At 39.4% G+C, this 19,395-nt stretch overlaps 1 protein-coding gene across 7 annotated transcripts in view; it reads right to left on the minus strand.

The window, feature by feature from the left end:
* STAT5B (signal transducer and activator of transcription 5B) overlaps positions 1-19,395 on the minus strand; it is a 69,461-nt gene that overhangs the window by 19,866 nt on the left and 30,200 nt on the right. For 4 of the 7 annotated variants that reach the window (XM_077853278.1, XM_077853274.1, XM_077853275.1 and 1 more), the window contains exons 2-4: positions 6,964-7,101; positions 3,066-3,222; positions 1,323-1,412 (exon numbers count right to left, since the gene is read on the minus strand). In XM_077853278.1, coding sequence (XP_077709404.1) covers positions 1,323-1,412; positions 3,066-3,222; positions 6,964-7,091 — 375 coding nt within the window. In that variant the 5' untranslated portion in view covers positions 7,092-7,101. Of the gene's footprint in view, positions 1-1,322; positions 1,413-3,065; positions 3,223-3,300; positions 3,502-6,963; positions 7,103-8,164; positions 8,296-19,395 lie in introns of those variants that run through there. The other 3 variants (XM_077853277.1, XM_077853280.1, XM_077853281.1) reach the window with 3 other exon arrangements.

The following is a 19,395-nucleotide window of genomic DNA, read 5'->3' on the forward strand; positions in this document are numbered from 1 at the left end:
GACAGATTGAGGGGAGTGCAGACCACAGTGAGCTGGGCAGTGAGGATAGAAGAAACCTCAGGTCTTAATCTAAAGGAAAAGCTGAGGCTAGCACCTATAATCTGGCTGAATCCCCAAAAGTGAAATTTTGAGTCAAAGGAACTGCACACATCATTTGTGAGAACTGCTGCTGAGGAAGGAAGAAAGGAGGGAAAACAGGTGACTTGGCCAATTGTGACAACTTCATAAACCATAGTGGAAATTTCTGTAGCTGTCCGGCCTCCACCAGAGTCACCCAAACCTATACCACCGAATTTGTTCCAGAGAGACTAGAACTCAACGCATCCAGGAGTTACCTGGGTTTTCCTACAAATGATGATGACCCCTCATTCCACATCCATTCACTGATCCAATGTCTTGGACTATGTGAGATGCTGGGGACCCAAGTGAAGAACAAGGTTGTGTGAACACACATCATCTGTGTCCCACTCAAGATCTTCTTGTAACTGAAGGAAGAAGCTGAACCTCTCATAGACAGCATCAGGGAGACCACAAAATGAAGTTACAGGGGAGGCATCAACAAGGCTTTTATGGATCTAGCCATTTAAGTGACCTGGTCTCAGCCATTCTCTCAACACTTAGCTGAGAGGGGGCTCAGCAGAAACCTTTCTTAAGTATGATTAAGAAATATGAGCATATGGGACACCTGGGTGGCTCAGTGGTTGAGCATCTGCCTTTGGCTCAGGGTGTGATCCTAGGATCTGGGATCGAGTCCCACATCAGGCTTCCTGCATGGAACCTGCTTCTCCCTCTGCCTATGTCTCTGCCTCTCTCTGTGTGTCTCTCATGAATAAATTAATAAATCTTTAAAAAAAAAAAAGAAATATGAACATGCCTTTACTCCAAAACCATTTGTTGGGGGTTAAATTATTTTACACTATTCATACTGTTTTGTGGTGATAATCTCATCAAGGTTATGGAACAATTAAGATCAGAGAGGGTGCCTACACAGCTTAGTTGGTTAAATGTCTGCCTTTGGCTCAAGCCATGATCCCAGGGTCCTGGGACTGAGCACTGCATTGGGCTCCTTGCTCTGTGGGGAGTCTGCTTTTCCCTCTCTTGCCTCTCTTCCTCCCTCTCTCTCTCTCAAATAAATAAAATCTTTAAGAAAAAAAAAAGATTAGAGACCAGTCCTCTATTTCTTTTGTGCCTCTTGGGACAGTGCTCTGTTTATAGAGACATCAACAGATACACACTGGATTATCTTTAAAAATCTGGATCCATAGAGAGGTGGGCAAGGAAAGATTTCCCAGTTCCTGTCCCCACACCCATGGGACACTCACATTGTTGGCTTCTCGCACCAGCCTCTGTTCATTGTACAGAATATGTCGGATGCAGCGGACCAGCTCCATGGGGCAGCGGTCATATGTGTTCTGCAAGAATCCAATAGCAGACATCACTTTGGTCCATAACATGTAATGGGGCCTAAACCTACCTCAGAGCAGGGTTAAGATTTTATGATGGAGGAGACTTCTGGAAACATGTGGCATAATCATAAGCAATGCTGCTCCTCCAAAAAATGAGAGACAAGAAAAGTACATCATAGGAAACCCAATTACAATGAGAAAGTAAGATTATTTTATTTCTTGCCTCTTAATTTGCCTAAAGTACTAGGGCATCATTCTTGGAAAAAGTATACATAACTTAAAAAAAGACATCAGAGGAGAAAGTGGACACCATCTCGACTGAGTAATCAAAATTACTACCACTGATGCAGGAAACACGGATGGTGTATGTCTCCAGATGTGATATCCTGAGAAGGACACACATCTCTTACTCAGAATTTTGATCAGGAACGTGTAACCTGAATCTAATTAAGGTAGCAACATCACACAAACCTAAAAGGAGGTCCACTTTATCTTTAAAAATAGATGAGCTGAATTATTTTAAAATGTCAATGAAGGGGCGCCTGGCTGACTCAGTTGGTGGAGCTTGTAACTCTTGATGTCGGGGTTGTGAGTTCAAGCCCCACACTGGGTGTAGCGCTTACTTAAAAATAAAATCTTTTTTTTTTTTTTTTTAAGTCAATGTAATGAAAGACAAAGGCTGAAACAGTTCCAGATTAAACAGACATGACAACCAGATGCAATATGTGGTCCTGAGCTGGAGGGAAAAAATGCCCTAAAGGGCAATTATTAAGTCAGTTGACAAAATGGAAATATAAGATCACCTAAGAATGTTTTATTAGTGTCACATGTACTTGAAGTTGATAACTGTGCTATAACTATGTATAGAAAATGCACATTGGGGGCACCTGGGTGGCTCAGTCAGTTAGACATTTATTTGCCTTGGGCTCAGGTCATGATCCCAGGATCCCGGGACTGAGCCCCACATCAGGCTCCCTGCTCATTGGGAAGCCTGCTTCTTTCTCTCCCTCTGTGTCTCCCCCTAGCTTATGTTCTCTCTCTTTCACTCACTCTCTCTCTTTCAAATAAATAAAATCTTAAAAAAAAGAAAAAGAAAAAGAAAATGCACATTGAAATACTTAGGGGCAAAGGGACATGATATACACAAGTTACTCTCAAGTGACAAAAAATGTTATGTGTGTAGAAACAGAATATGATACAGCAAATGTTAACAATGGGTAGATCTGGGCATAGGTAGGTGTTCTTTGTATCAATCCTACAACTTTCTATAAATTTGAAATAATTTTCAAATAAAAAGTTTAAAAATAGGGGTGCCTGAGTGGCTCAGTCAGTTAAGCATCTGCCTTCGGCTCAGGTCTTGATCCCAGAGTTCTGGGATGGAGACCCATGTCAGGCTCCCTGCTCAGCAGGGACCCTGCTTCTCCCTCTGCCTCTGTCTGCCCCTCCCCCTGCTTGTGCTCTGTCAAATAAATAAATAAAAATCTTTTTAAATTTTTAAAAAAGAAAAGGGTACAATGACAAAGTTATATAGTAAGAACTTTATACACCTAACATGTAAGTCAACACTGGTTGGAGAAAGAAAATCTCTATGGGAAGTACTAAATGAAGGAAGAGTCCCTCCTAGGGGAGAGAGTTAGTGTGACCAGTTTTAACACCCACCTGGAGCTGCGAGGCATAGTGCCCCAGCTTGATCTTCAATAAGAACCCATCTTCCCCGACTTGGTGCTCTGCCTTCTTCTGCAGCTCCTGCACCAGACCCTCTAGGAGCTGGGTGGCTTTAATGTTCTCCTGTGGATTATCAAGATCTATTGAGTCCCTAGGGGAAAAAAATTACATACATATGTATACATACATGCACACGAGCCTGTATAAATGCAGCCTCAATGCATCACACCTTTTCTTGAGCTGAAGTGATTTCTTCATAACACTAACTGCAAGTTTTAGGAAACGGTCCACTTCAAATCAACTAGATGCCTATGTTAATCTATCACTAATCCTCTAATTAGCTTAGCTGTATCTTTTCTTTCTCCCTTTTTTCTTTCTCTTTCTCTCTTTTTTTACAATGTACTACCCATTCTCCTTCCTCCTACTGACTTGCTCTGGTGCATATGCTATCTCTTCTAGAAATGAAGGGAAAAGGAAAGTGCTTCGTGTACTCTGAAGGAAATAAGGGCACTGATAACTTCCTATTTATAGTTACCCCTCAAGGGGGTAAAGAGGCACGAGGTCAAGAATGCTCTACATGCTTTTTCTAGCCTTGACTAATTCTCTGTGTTGCTAATTTCACAGAATATTTTTTTTAAAGATTTTATTTATTAATTCGTGAGAGACACAGAAGGAGAGAGAGGCAGAGACACAGGCAGAGGGAGAAGCAGGCTCCATGCAGGGAGCCTGACGTGGGACTTGATCCTGAATCTCCAGGATCACGGGCTGAAGGCGGCGCTAGACTGCTAAGCCACTGGGACTGCCCTCACAGAATATTTCTTAAAAACAGGTGGAACAACACTTACTGCTATTTCTAAGGAACCTGGAAATGAGATATTAAGACAGAAGGTGCCTAAAAGTATTTACACAAGTCAATGGTTGCAGATCTGGGACCTGTGGGCAATGCTAACTCTTCTAGTGACACAGAGAAACCACTCTATGGACTTTGTATTAATTCAGAGCCATTGAACTGGTCACAAAGATTGAATGGTTTCCCTCTCTCCTTCCCTTTCTTCTCTTCTTTATTCCTTCCCCCATTCCCCTCTCCAACTCTTTTTCTGTTTTCAAACACTTTAGGCAACAATTGCTATTGAGTAGTATTAAGTTGCTTTACTGCAGAAACCAAACAGCTGTCAGACTGAAATAACATTCACTTACTGCTGACCGGGTCTGAAGCCAAACAAGAGATCTAGTGGTAGCTAAAAGGCTATACCTCTCCATCCCTGAAGTCAGTTAGCAACTAATTTCAAACAAAGGTACAAACAGGTATGCCGAGGGATCCCTGGGTGGCGCAGCGGTTTGGCGCCTGCCTTTGGCCCAGGGCGCGATCCTGGAGACTCGGGATCGAATCCCACGTCGAGCTCCCGGTGCATGGAGCCCGCTTCTCCCTCTGCCTGTGTCTCTGCCTCTCTCTCTCTCTGTGACTATCATGAATAAATAAATAAAATCTTTAAAAAAAAAAAAAAAAAAAAAAAACAAAACAGGTATGCCGAAACACTGATAATGTAGTTCAGCAAATAATATGCCCATATCTGCTGAGAATGGAGCAGAGAAAGGCAAATTTTAAATATGTAGCCTCTCTCTACTAAATAAAGTATGTGTTAAACAAAAGCCTGGGAGGAATGAAGGGCAGCCCTGCATCTCTGTTTTGACTGGCAATAATGCTCCTCATCTGAGGAACCCACTCTTGAGAAGTTCCAGTCTCCGTGCAAAACTCAGGAAATCAAGTACTGGCTCTGGTATTTGAAAACTTAATTCTCTACTCTAAAAGAAAAAAAAAAGCTTTTCTTAGCTTTAGCTTAAACATGAAGAACTGGACATTTTAAAAAATTAAAATCTTTATGTTCCTGGGACTCCTGGGTGGCAGAGCGGTTGAGCATCTGCCTTGGGCTCAGGACGTGATCCCAGAGTCTTGGGATCAAGTCCCAAATGGTGCTCCCTGCAGGGAGCCTGCTTCTCTCTCTGCCTGTGCCTGTGCCTGTGCCTCTCTCTCTTGTGTTTCTCACAAAAAAATAAAATCTTTAAAAAAAATCTTTATGTTCTTAAGAAAACCAAAACTAAATAAAATTCAGGCTTTCCTTGATATCAACACAAGTCTTTTAACATTTGTTCGGTAAGAAACTACACAGGGAAATCTACTAAATGAAATTTTAAATCACCAGAAACTTCTAATGTTTTTCTGAACTCCAAATTATTTAAACGGAAAAGAAAATGAAAAAGAAATAGAGAAGTGCTACGCAAAGTACACCTGATGTGCTTATGTTTAGCTTGGTTTTTTCTCACTTCATTACACGAGGCTGAGATTTTTTAAATTGCCCAGAAAATTGCCTTCCTTTGGTGCTCTCTACCTTCCGACCAGAAGTCTGCTACTAACATACAACTGCAATTATTGCAAGTCAGCATTACTGATAAGGTACACAGCCCTCCTCAGACAGTCGCAGAGTGGCCACTTCTCCTGGGCTCTGCTGGGGTGGAGGCCGCCCCCAGTCACTCAATCAGCCTTGCCACCCCACCACCCTCACAGAGGCCTGAAACAGCTGATGAGTCTGTCAGATCAGATGGACAGGCATTCAACATGCTCCCAGGCCCTCAACAGAGCAGTGATGGCCTGCTGCCTGGTATGCAGTAACATCCATTTAAAAGCTATTGTCAGGGCAGCCCAGGTGGCTCAGCAGTTTAGCGCCACGTTCGGCTCAGGGCGTGATCCTGGAGACCTGGGATCGAGTCCCACGTCAAGTTCCCTGCATGGAGCCTGCTTCTCTCTCTGCCTCTCTCTCTCTGTGACTCTCATGAATAAATAAAATCTTTAAAGAAAAAAAATAAAAGCTGTTGTCAATCTACTGCATTATACGAACTCTGAAAGAATTTAAAAACAATTTTCTGAGTATATAAACACTAATTTGGGAAATAAGAAAAGTAAAAACATGCTTGTTAAATCTGCCACCAAGAACGTAATTACTGTTAATGTTTTTGTGTATTGTCTTTTGGTCTTTACCTTATATATAAATTTAAAAACACCAATGTCTCCATTGTTAACTTTGTTAATAATACATTTTATTAAATGATAAGCATATGCATACCTTAGCTGCCCCATTAAGCACTACATTCTTTGTGGACAAGCGCTTTACTCTGTTCATATGAATTCTACACCTTATAGGCACTCAAAACATATTTGTTAACTGTTGTTTATTAGCAGCAATGCTCTAATGCTTTTAGCCAGAATTTACTATTAAAATAAAATAGGAGGGGATCCCTGGGTGGGTCAGCGGTTTAGCGCCTGCCTTCAGCCCAGGGCATGGTCCTGGAGTCCTGGGATGGAGTCCCACATCAGGTTCCCTGCATGGAGCCTGCTTCTCCCTCTGCCTGTGCCTGTGCCATTCTCTCTCTCTCTCTCTCTCTCTCTCTCTCTCATAAATAAATAAAATCTTTTAAAAAATAAAATAAAATAGAAAAAAAATAAAATAGGAAAAAAATCCTATTTTAAAAATTCCGAGAGTTATTCCAGCCCCCTAAAATCTAAGCTAGGGCTAAATACATTTTCATGGGTCACATCATTTAAAAAAATGTACAACTTTTTTTAAAAGATTTTATTTATGAGAGAGAGAGAAATAAAGAGAGAGAGAGAGGGGCAGAGACTTAGGCAGAGGGAGAAACAGGCTCCATGCAGGAAGCCGGAACTCAATCCCAGGTCTCCAGGATTATGCCCTAGGCTGAAGGCAGTGCTAAACTGCTGAGCCACCCAGGCTGCCCAAAAATGTACAACTTTTAAAGTCTCCATCATGTTATCTTTCCAATCAAACTTTAATATACTTGTGCTTCACTAAATATGATAGAAAAAACTGTGTTCACTTACCAAGCTTGGCTTTCAATCCACTGGGATAAATAATGTCGCACCTCAATGGGGAAATGCTGACCATATAATGCTTGCATCTGATGAAGGGCATCGCCTTGGAGCTGCTGGGCTTGTATCCACACAGCCATGGTTTACAATCTATTAAACAATCAGTGGTTTGGGTGGGTTTTTTCCTTCTTCCCCCTTTAAATACATTAGAATAAATATTCACAGTATAAAAACCTAGAGATAAATGTTTTTAAGCCCTGGTTGGTAGAATATAAAGATCAGTATTCTTTAATTGAATTTTAGCTTTAAACTGTTTCAAAATGGGCACGTTTGGGTGGCTCAGTCGGTTAAGCACCTGCTTTCAGCTCAGGTCATGATCTCGTGCGCCTGAGATGGAGCCCTGCATTGGCAGAACTGCTCAGCCAGGAGTCTGTTTCTCTCTCCCCACCTGCCTTTCACATTGCCCCTCCCCCAGCTTATGTGATGGCTTGCATGCCCATCTCTCTCTCTCTGTCAAATAAATAAAATCTTTTTTTAAAGGATTTTATTTATATATTCATGAAAGACACATACAGAGAGGCAGAGACAGAGGCAGAGGGAAAAGCAGGCTCCCAGTGGGTAGCCTGGTGTAGGACTTGATCCCAGGACCCTGGGATCATTCCCTGAGCTGAAGGCAGATGCTCAACCACTGAGCCACCCAGGCGTCCCAAATAAATAAAATCTTAAAAAAAAAAGTTTCAAAATGTACACATTCAGTATAGCCATGGAAAGGTATATAACTTGATATATAGCTTCATAAAGCTCTGACTGTAAAACATACTGAAATTCTACAAGTAAAAGTACAAAGCCAGTTAGGGGAAGAACTGCCTACAGCTTTGATATCACACACATATTCTTTATTTTTGTTCCAAACTTGAAGTAAAAATAAGCAGCATTTCAACAGTAAGATAATTAGCATTGGAATTTTTTAAAAAATCATTTGTTTTAGATTTGGTCTTTTGCCTTTTAAGAAATGCAATAAACGTACCGCCATTTTGAAAAAGACCCAGTAGAAGATAAATGAAAATATCTGAAACATGAATTGAACCTATGTACTATTACCAGTTACCTACGCAGCAATGCTTTACACACAAAGGGTATATAGATTTATCTATATTTTTCACCTTCTGAGTTACTGCTAAGAAATTTATGAAGCAATCTTCTGTTAAATTACCGTATTTAAGGGAGCCCAGGTGGCTCAGCGGTTTAGTGCCGCCTTCAGCCCAGGGCCTGATCCTGGCGACCCGGGATCAAGTCCCACGTCGGGCTCCCTGCAGGGAGCCTGCTTCTCCTTCTGCCTGTGTCTCTGCCTCTCTCTGTGTGTCTCTCATGAATAAATAAATAAAATCTTAAAAAAAAATCTCTCTTACATAAAAACAATACATCCCAGCTAAGAGTTAGAAACAAGAACCATTATATTCCAATAGTAGGTAGGTTTTTAAAATACACTCTTGATTCTAGAAAAAGTTTTGGTAGAAAACTTGGTAGAAAAACTACCATAATGTCTTCTTAGATTAACCTGAGAATTTTTAATTCACTTGGCAGAAATTCTCTGCAATCAATCCAATTGTGGCAGCAACATTACTTTATGTACACAGAGGTAGTAAAACTGAATCTTGCTGTAATACTATGATCCATAATGTAGAATTTGGTGGAAGGCAGGCTAACCTGAAACCCACCCAAAATGATTTGGCTATTGATTTGCACCATTCTCTTAACTGTGTTACAATTAGGGTCCAGTGAATCAGATCCTGATTTTGTTGAGTACCAGAAACTACACATGTGTATTAGGAAACAAAAATCCCTTCTGTCAGTTGTAGTTGTCTGATCGTGTAACACTGAGCTATTTATGGGACAAGTCAGTTAGCCAACAATGAGATGTGGGGTGGGTGCCAGTTACCTATTTTAGACTTGTGCAATGCTATAGAACACTTGAGCAGTGTACAATTTTATTTAGGGCTTTTGGGCATTAAGGCTGGGATCGTTGTAAGATCATCTAAGATATCAAATGTCAATGGCTGAGAGTTTACTAGGAGAAAGGTTTGGATAAAAGAGCTCTTTCCAGAGGCAATCAATATTATAATCTAACATCTGGAAGAATTTAATTGTACAATATATTTTTTTTACAATATAATGTTTAATTAAATGAATTGTAACCCAAGATTTTGGAAAATTGGGACAGATACCAACACATGTTTTTTGGATAAAATGAAAAGGGATGGATGGGAGGGTGGAGATCCTTATACAGTTAAGTATATGGAAGAACAATGAAGGAACGAAAAACATAATTCAGGTATTCATCTTTTAGTAGTAAGGAACTGGAAAGAAGTAGGACCTCACCATAGCTGTTTTAATGATTATATGAACAATACCAACAAACACAAAAATTGTCTTGAATCCTGCATTCATTAACTGAACTGACCCAAGAGACAAAAGAAGGAAAATTGTTTATCTCCTCAGAGACCCCTCAGTCCTTGCAAAGAGCACAGTATTCCGGTCACACTGTAACCTCTTGGTCTACTTGACTTTTCTTCACATCATTTATCACTTCCTGACATTTATAACATATTTGTTTACTGACTTCTCATTGGGGTAAAATCACCATGAACACAGTAACTTTGTTTTGTTCATACTTTCTCTTAGGCCTAGAACAGTGCCTGGCACATAGCATTCTGTCAATTTTTTGTTGTTGTTGAATAAATAAACGTATACACACAATTTGGTCAAATCCATCACCTCTTTTCAAAGTTATTATGGAACAATGATCATCAGTATGAAATACTAATGGAAGAAAATGGAACAGATTTTACAACGTGGATGAATCTGTATTAACAATATTCTACTTGTTCCTTAATAATGCCGCAATTTGTAATTTTCCCTTCTAGTTTTTGTTAATTTATTTTTGTTTATCTTCCCCACTGAACTCTAAGAACAGTGAGTGAAGGGAGCATGTTTATTTACTACTGTGTCCCTAATGCCTAGTACAGTGGCTTGCCATGGCAAATAAGTAATCAAGACATATTTGCTAGTGAATAAATACATATTTAGTAAATATTTCATATATCCTGATGGTTTAGCATATTACAGGTGCCTATTATCGCTTTAAGAAAGAAGTACCATGGTACTATGCCATATATGTGGGGATACTATATAAATGCCACACTATGGAGTGCCTGGGTGGCTCAGTTGATTAAGCATCTGACTCTTAGTTTTGGCTCAGGTCACGATCTCATGGGTTGTGGGACTGAGCCCCACATCAGGCTCCATGCTCAGTGCAAAGTTTGCTTGGGATTCTTTCTCCCTCTCCTTCTGACCCTCCTCCAGCTCAGGTTACTCCACCCTCCCAAATAAATAAATCTTAAAAAAAAAAAAAAAAAAAGGACATACTATCTTAAGTTTTTATATTAGTTTTTAGTTTTTTATCAAAGAGCAGAATGTGGGGTGCCTCGGTGGCTCAGTTGGTTAAGCATCTGCCTTCGGCTTGGGTCATGATCTCAAGGGTCCTGGGATTGAGCTCCACATTGGGCTCCCTGCTCAGCGGGAACCTCTGCCTTTCTCTCCCTTTGTGTGCTCTTGCTCGCTCACTCTCTTTCAAATAAATAAATAAATCTTTAAGCAAACAAACAAACAAACAAAAAACAGAGTAGAATGCTGAGCTCTTAGAGTTTGTCAGAATAGCTTTTATGGTTCTAAATATGAACATAATAGTTATTTTCTAAAATGCCATTTGAAGAATAGCTGATAAATATAAGGTGGTAACCACCTTATTTTGAAAAATAAAAATAATTTTAACTTCACTACATAAAAATGCTTTGACAGAGCTAGAAAAGTAGATGTTGCCAAGTACTAGTTAAAAATGTAAAATAAAAGTACAATAAATAGCACAGAATCCTTTTCATTTTACTTTTTAGCTAATAATTATATACACATGGAACATAAGATGAGTTACTGAAATTATCATATAACAATTTAAAATATACAATTTGGAGAAAAAAACCCCACCCCACATTACATCAATAGAAGCTAGAACCTAAGTAGTGCTTTTCCTCATATGTGCCCAAATTCTTCACACTCATCATTAAGCTATGCCTATACCTGGCATAAGCTGAATCCTTGTCCTTTCTCACCAGTATTCATCCCGCCGTTGAAATACTACTCCACATATGCAGTAACTGCACTTCTGTGCTTAATACATACTTTCTTTTGCTTATTTACAGGCAGTTCCATCTTCAACGCGTGATGTTCTGACAAGGAAGTGGTTTGTATCTTTGGTATGTTATTACAGGGGCTTCTCTAAACCAGCCTTGATGCAGAATGTTGTGCTTTCTGAAAGCCTCAGGTACTGAAATCGAACTTATATATCTGGATATATCCTAGGAGTCTCAAATAAAGCAGACCTTCGGGCACTTCCTTAAAAAAAGTTTCAAAGTATAAGCTCATGATTCTACAGGCTTATTCAAAACTATAAAAATGAATGTCTGCTAACAAATGATATGAGTGGGTGGGATTTAGGAATAATCATGTCTAGACAATGAGTACCTTTTTATTAGATGCTTTCCCTTTTAAAAGTAAAATATAAACCTTTCTCCAGAAAAACTTCATTCTCAGGGTGCCTGGGTGGCACAGTCAGTTAAAAGTCTGACTTCTGCTCAGGTCATGATTTCAGGGTGCTGGGATGGAGCCCTGCAGAGCTCTTTCTTTCTCAAATAAATAAATAAAATCTTATAGAAAAAAAGTAAAAACATCACTCTCTTTTAAGACTTCTAGAACACTGGCCAAAGCCATGGCATATCTAACTGGGGGTGGGGGTGGGGATACAGAGTACATGACAATAGAAAGCTCTCAATACATATGTGCTGAGTAAATGAATTGTAGCTTGGCATAGGAGGGGGGGGTTTAAAATGTGTGTAGTGACTTGTCTCACTGGACTTGTGTACATAATTTAAGATTTTTAAAAAATATTTTATTTATTTATTCATGAGAGACACAGAGAGAGAGGCAGAGACACAGGCAGAGAGAGAAGCAGGCTCCAAGCAGGGAGCCCGATGTGGGACTCAATCCCAGTACTCTAGGATCACTCCTTTGGCTGAAGGCAGGCGCTCAACCGCTTAGCCACCTTGGCGTCACTTTTTTAAAGATTTTATTTATTTGACAGAGAGCTACCGACAGAGTATGAGCAGGCTCCCTGCTGAGCAGTGAGCCCAATGCAGGGCTTGATCCCAGGACCCCAGGATCATTGACCTGAGCCAAATCTACACTTAACCAACTGATCCATCCAGATGCCCCTCGTGTGCATAATTTAAAGCATTTTGTAACTTGTACTCTCCATTCCACAACCACCACCCCATCCCATCATATCTCAGGAACAAAGTCTCTAAAATGAGGTTAGAGTTTTGGAGATAATGGTGAACTCACCTACATAAAGTTCTGTAAGATTTAACTTCTTATACTTCTCTGTGCCTCACTTTCCCTATCTGTAAAATGGTACTAAGAGCACAACCTTTTGGGAAGTTGTAAAAAATACGTTAATGTGGGGATCCCTGGGTGGCTCAGAGGTTTAGCACCTGCCTTTGGCCCAGGGCGCGATCCTGGAGTCCCGGGATCGAGTCCCACATCGGGCTCCCGGCATGGAGCCTGCTTCTCCCTCCTCCTGTGTCTCTGCCTCTCTCTCTCTCTCTCTCTCTCTATGTCTATCATAAATAAATAAATAAATCTTTTTAAAAAATACGTTAATGTGTGTAAATGCTAAAACAGTGCCTGGGCCATCATAAGCATCCAAAATTATTCTGATTTTTACAACCTTAAATTTACAAAGTTGACTTCCTTCTCCTCATCTCCAATTTTAACTCACTTCAGTAACCCTTTCCAAAGTCAACCCTCCATAAAAAGCTCTTGCTACCCTTCAATTATCTTCCTTTTAAAAGATGGAATTCCCATTTCTTAGGCAAATTTACTGGCAGAAGGACTTCTATAGATGAGAATGGATGAAAGGTGGTGGGAAAGCACTGGGGGGGCTGTTCTCACACCTCCAAATAAGAGAGCCAAGAACTGTGAAGGGTGGTGTAACAAGAGCAAGACTGTCTAAGTATACTAAACTTTAAAAGAAAAAAACAAAGATCCATTCCAATGTGCCCTTCTGACAGAGAAGACCAAGCCAGCGGGGAGCTGTACCTTTTCCTATTCCTTCCAAGGACACATAATTAAAGTATGACTTATTAGCAACAAATATTTTGATTTATCCAATAATAAAAAATGAATTAAAATAACATATTAATGTTATTATCCATCATCTAGATATATCATTTACTATCATTTACTGAATATCTACTATATTATTTATAACTGCAAGCACTTTTATGAATCTATTCATTTAATCTTCACAAACATACTAGGCATTGGGACGCCTGGGTGGCTCAGCGGTTGAGCATCTGCCTTTGGCCCAGGGCGTGATCCCTGCGTCCTGGGATCGAGTCCCACATCGGGCTCCCTGCAAGGAGCCTGCTTCTCCTTCTGCCTGTGTTTCTGCCTCTCTCTCTCTGTGTGTCTCTCATGAATAAATAAATTAAATCTTAAAAAAAAAAAGAAAAAAAAAACCCAAACATACTAGGCACTACTATTACCCCTAATTTACAGATGAGAAAATTGAGGCTCAGCAAATTAAACAGGATTATAAAATGGTATAACTTTGGAAAGTAATCTGTAAGTTCTCCAAAAGGTTAAATACAGAGTTACTGTATGACCCCATAGTTCTGCTCCTAGGTGTATGCCTAAGGGAACTGAAAGCATTATGTCCACAAAAACGTGTACACAAGTATTCAAAGCAGCATTATTCATGACAGTGAAAAAGTAAAAATAATCCAAATGTCCATCAATGAATGGATGGATAATATGGATATAAGTGGAAAAATAAAATGGATAAAATGGAATATTATTCAGACATAAAACGGAAAGAAATACTGAGACATGCTAAATGAAAGAAGCCAGACACAAAAAGCTACATACTGTAAATTCCATCATATGAAATGTCCAGAATAGGTAAACCCATAGAAATAAAGTAGGCTGGTGGTTAACAAGGGCTATAGTAATTGGGAATGACTCTTAATAAGTATGGGTTTCTTTATGGAGTGAAAAATTTGCTCCAGGTCTCATACCACTGAGGGGCAGTGGATCTGGGCAGTCCTCAACTGTATCAGGTGGCCTCTGTCCTGGGGACTGGTGGTGGTTTTTCATATTATTTTTTGCATTGTTCTATGTTTGTTGTATTTCATAATTTAAAAAGGAGAAAAAGTAAGAAATTAGAATAAGATGACATATTTAATATGGCAAGGCTCTCTGATTTGGGCAAAGGCTTGGGCTACTTGGCAAATGATGCAGAAGATACACAAACATTGCTTCTGATCTGAAAAGTCTAAGGCAAGGAACCAGGATTTGAAACTGTTAACCATATCAGCACCATTTAGTGATTACAGACTTTGAAGAGACTATAAAGAGCAAGTTCCTTGGTTGGGTTTACTGCCTTACTGTCAATATAAACATTATTACACAATACTCAGTGCTGGTGGAAAACTAGTAGTAGAAACTTGAAAGGATGGAAAAATATTAAATAGCAATAATAATGGATTAAAAGACTTTGTTCAGATTAAAACTGACCTAACATCAAGTAACAAGGTTCAAGTTTTTACTTGTATTGACCTACTATCTCATCTAGAAGTAGGTCAATACCAGAGCCATCTGCTCTTTAAAAAAAAAATTCTAAACACTACTTTATAAGTAATCAGAAAGGCAACTGCTAACAAAATCAGATTATTAAACAGATGGAAAGAGAATAGAAAGAATGAAAGTGGGGATCCCTGGGTGGCGCAGCGGTTTGGCGCCTGCCTTTGGCCCAGGGCGCGATCCTGGAGACCTGGGATCGATTCCCACGTCGGGCTCCTGGTGCATGGAGCCTGCTTCTCTCTGCCTGTGTCTCTGCCTCTCTTTCTCTCTCTGTGACTATCATAAATAAATAAAAATTAAAAAAAATATTAAAAAAAAAAAGAAAGAATGAAAGTATTTGGCTCACATAGAAACAAGGAAAAATTTGCCCAGGCAACATAGAGATCATATTCTGGGAAGACAATCAGTCGTAAATCTTCATGTCACAGCCAAATCATTACATACTACTTTGGGAAGAGAGGGAAGTTGGGGTGGGGTGGGGGGCAGGAGAAGGAGAAGTGGAGGGAAGGTAGAGAGAGGGAAGGAAGGGGGAAGGGGAGCTATATGCTAAATATATAGGTTAAGTCTTAGTGGATTATCACATACTTAAAATTAAAACTCTCACCTACATATAAGATATTTTAGCCAAAAACGCAATCTCAGAAATAAAGAGAATAAACTCAGATGGTACTAAAACCGTTAAAACCATTAATTAGGTGGTACTTGCTGGAGAACAGGATATTCACACAGTCGCAAAGTATTAACTCACATATTACTTACTATTCATAAAGGGGAAAAGATACATTTTCAGTGGAAAAGCTGATGAACCAAATAATCAAGTATCTCCAACCATGGAACAAACTGACATTATAGTAGTCCCCCCTTATCTGCTAGGCATATGTTCCAAGACCCCCCAGTGGGTACCTGAAACCACAGATAGTACGAAACCCTATATATAGTATGTTTTTCCTATACATAAATACCTATGATAAAGTTTAATTTATAAATTAGGCACCGTAAAAGATTAAAAATAGCTAAAAATTAAAGTGAACAATTTTAACAATGTACATAATAGAAGTTACATGAAAGTGGTCTCTTTTGCTCTCTAAATATCTATTGTACTGCATTCATCCATCCTGTGATGGTAATGCCTACATGATGAGATAAGCTAATGTGAATGATGCAGGCACTGTGATTTAACATTAGGCTACTATTAACCTTCTGATGAGAGGTCAGAAGGACCATGTGTAACTGAAATCACAGAAAGCAAAACTGTGGATAAGCAGGAACTGTTGCATGTCTCCAAATGTGATCTACTGAAAAGAATATACAAACTAAATGTTTCACCTCTACTCATGGAACAATCAGACAAATCCAAATTATAACATTCTTAGGAAAGACAGAAAAATGTGGAACTATTCTAGATTAAAGGAGGCTAAAGAGACACAATTATGACCTAGAGCATAATTTTTAAAATAATAAAACAAACTACATCTCTAAAGGATATTACTGGGGGGCATGTGGGTGGCTCAGCTGGTTAAGCATCTGCCTTCAGCTCAACTCACGATCCCATGGTCCTGGAATGGAGCCTGCACTGGTCTCCTTGCTCCATGGGAGCCTGCTTCTCCCTCTCCCTCTGCCTGCCATTCCCCTGCCTACTGCTCTCCCTGCTTGTGCTGTCAAATATATAAACAAAATCTTTAAAAGAAAAAAAAGAGGACATTACTGCAACAATTACAAAAAAAATTTTAAATTCAAATTAAATTTAAATATAGTTTATATACTGGATATCATTGTGTCAATGTTAAATATCTTGAGACTGATAATGGCATTGAGGTTATAAAGATTTGTTCTTAGTAGATACATACTCAAATGTTTGAAAAAAGAGTCATGATGGCTGCAATTTACTTTCACAGGAAAGAGAAAGGGGGAGGTGGTAGTAGGGAGAGTGACAAAGCAAAGAGAACTATTAATTATTGGTCAATGTAGACAAGGTATACATGAGTGTTCATTGATCTGTCCTTTCAGTTTTTCAAAATCAAAAACAAGGCTGAAAACTGCAAAAAAAGAAAAAAAATCAGTGAGAGTAGAGTTTTGACTCTCATCTTGAAACTGTCCCTGGCGGGACATAAAAATCTGTATTTCTCAGACTTTGTGCTGAAGCTGGTAGGACACCGTTATAGAAACTGGGCTCCCTCATGCCATGGTGGCCCGCAGCTTTAATACACACGTGCATTATCATCATCTCTGTGTCAAAATCCATTAAGCAACTTGAACAACCCATTTGGGAAGAAGCCACATCAATACTATTTTCCAGATAACTAAAAACAGTTTCTGGAGCCCACAAATAACGATTATCTGCATTATGGAAAAGTAAGAAATGATTTGACACTGCCATGTAGCCTTTGTTAGTCTCAGAATTTCTTTTTTTTTAAATATTTTATTTATTTATTCATGAGAAACACAAAGAAAGAGAGAGAGAGGCAGAGACACAGGCAGAGGGAGAAGCAGGCTCCATGCAGGGAGCCTGACGTGGGACTTGATCCTGGTTCTCCAGGATCAGGCCCTGGGCCAAAGGCCGTGCTAAACCGCTGAGCCACCGGGCTGCCCAGCCTCATTTCTAATGAAGGTTTATATCTGGACCCATTCTGTACTGTTAATCAAGACCAATTCATCTTATTTATTTTATTTTAAAGATTTATTTATTTATTTTTTCATGATAGACATAGAGAGAGAGAGGCAGAGACACAGCAGGAGGGAGAAGCAGGCTCCATGCCCGGAGCCCGACGTGGGACTTGATCCCTGTACTCCAGGATGGCGCCCTGGGCCAAAGGCAGGCACCAAACCGCTGAGCCACCCAGGGATCCCCCCAATTCATCTTAGAATGTGGCTTTTATATAGTTCGAATCCTTCAGTTTCGAAATAAAAATTCCTCAGCCACTGCAATATACTGAGATTTTGTACCACTTAGATGGTACAAAAGATAATCCCTTACTCTTGTTTTGGTTTTTAAAAAGGGTAGTTTATTAATAAATCTATATATGTTCCCAAATTTTCCTCATTAAAGTTCATAGCTTCCCTCTAGCCTTTGAGAGTTACACTATTTTCACTTGGCAAAATTTGCTTTGAAGAACACTTGCACTAGGTCAACTCCCAGAGACAATCATTAGTTAGATCATATAATACACAATAGTAAGAAACTGGAAACAACGTAAATCTAAAATAGGAGGATGGTTAAACTATAACATATTAATGTGATGGACTACTATGCAGCAATCTGAATGAAATATAAAGGCAATATTGAAATATAAGGCCATGTAGACATTATTTTTTTAAATATAAAGAAAAGAATGTTAAATGAAAAGTGTACACTGTATGTATGCTAAAGGACAAACAATAGAGAAAGGTCAAAGAGAACTATAAACAGTTGTTCCATTTAGGTGAAGGCATTTTGGTACACTTTTTTATAGTTTTTGATTTACTAAAATTGGTTTAAAATATAAAATTTGAAATATAAATTTAATGATCATGAGCAATTGGTATTACTCATCCCACAGGATGGTTCCATAAAGGGACATGCAAAAGACATAAAAACAAACATTTCCCACAAAACAATATCCAGGTTATGGCAATTTCTCTTACAAATTTCTTATTAATTAAGTCTTGATTTAAGTAGGGCATGAAATAGTAAAAATTCAGAATCATTTTTTATTTTTATTATTTATTTTTTTTAAAGATTTTATTTATTTATTCATGAGACAGAGAGAGAGAGAGAGAGAGAGAGAGAGGCAGAGACACAGGCAGAAGGGGAAGCAGGAAGCAGGCTCCATGCAGGGAGTCCTAGGCGGGACTCGATCCCGGGACTCCAGAGTCACGCCCTGGGCTGAAGGCGGCGCTAAACCCCTGAGCCACTGGGGCTGCCCCAGAATCATTTTTAAAAAGAAGTACAATTCTATCACTTGCAAATATATAGCAACAATGTATTTTTAAATAGTAGTTCAAGACTATTAATGGCTAAGACTAATTTATAATTTTGACATCTATTTATATTTCATTTAAATATAAATGTATAGGGATCCCCAGGTGGCTCAGTGGTTTGGAGCCTGCCTTCGGCCCAGGGTGTGATCCTGGAGTCCCGGGATCGAGTCCCACATCAGGCTCCCTGCATGGAGCTTGCTTCTCCCTCTGTCTGTCTCTGCCTCTCTCTCTGTGTGTCTCTCATGAATAAATAAATAAAATCTGAAAGGAAAGAGGAAAGAGGAAAGAAGAAAGAAAAAAAGCAAAGCAAAGCAAAGCAAAGCAAAGCAAAGCAAAGAATATAAATGTCCCTTGGGGTGTGGGATGCCTGAGTGGCTCAGTGGTTGAAAGTCTGCCTTTGGCTCAGGTCGTCATCTCCGCAGGGAATTTCTCTCTCTGCCTATGTCTCTACCTCTCTCTGTCTGTGTGTCTCTTCTTTTGTTTTTTTGTTTTGTTTTGTTTTTGTGTGTGTGTGTCTCTTCTATTTATTCTCCCTTCTGTCTGCTGCTCCCCCCACTTGTGCTCTCTGGGTGTGCTGAATAAATAAAATCTTTTATTTTTATTTTTTAAATTTTTATTTATTTATTTATGATAGTCACAGAGAGAGAGAGAGAGAGAGAGGCAGAGACACAGGCAGAGGGAGAAGCAGGCTCCATTCACCAGGAGCCCGATGTGGGATTCGATCCCGGGTCT

Source organism: Canis aureus, chromosome 16, assembly GCF_053574225.1.
Source record: "Canis aureus isolate CA01 chromosome 16, VMU_Caureus_v.1.0, whole genome shotgun sequence".
Taxonomy (NCBI): Eukaryota; Metazoa; Chordata; class Mammalia; order Carnivora; family Canidae; genus Canis; species Canis aureus.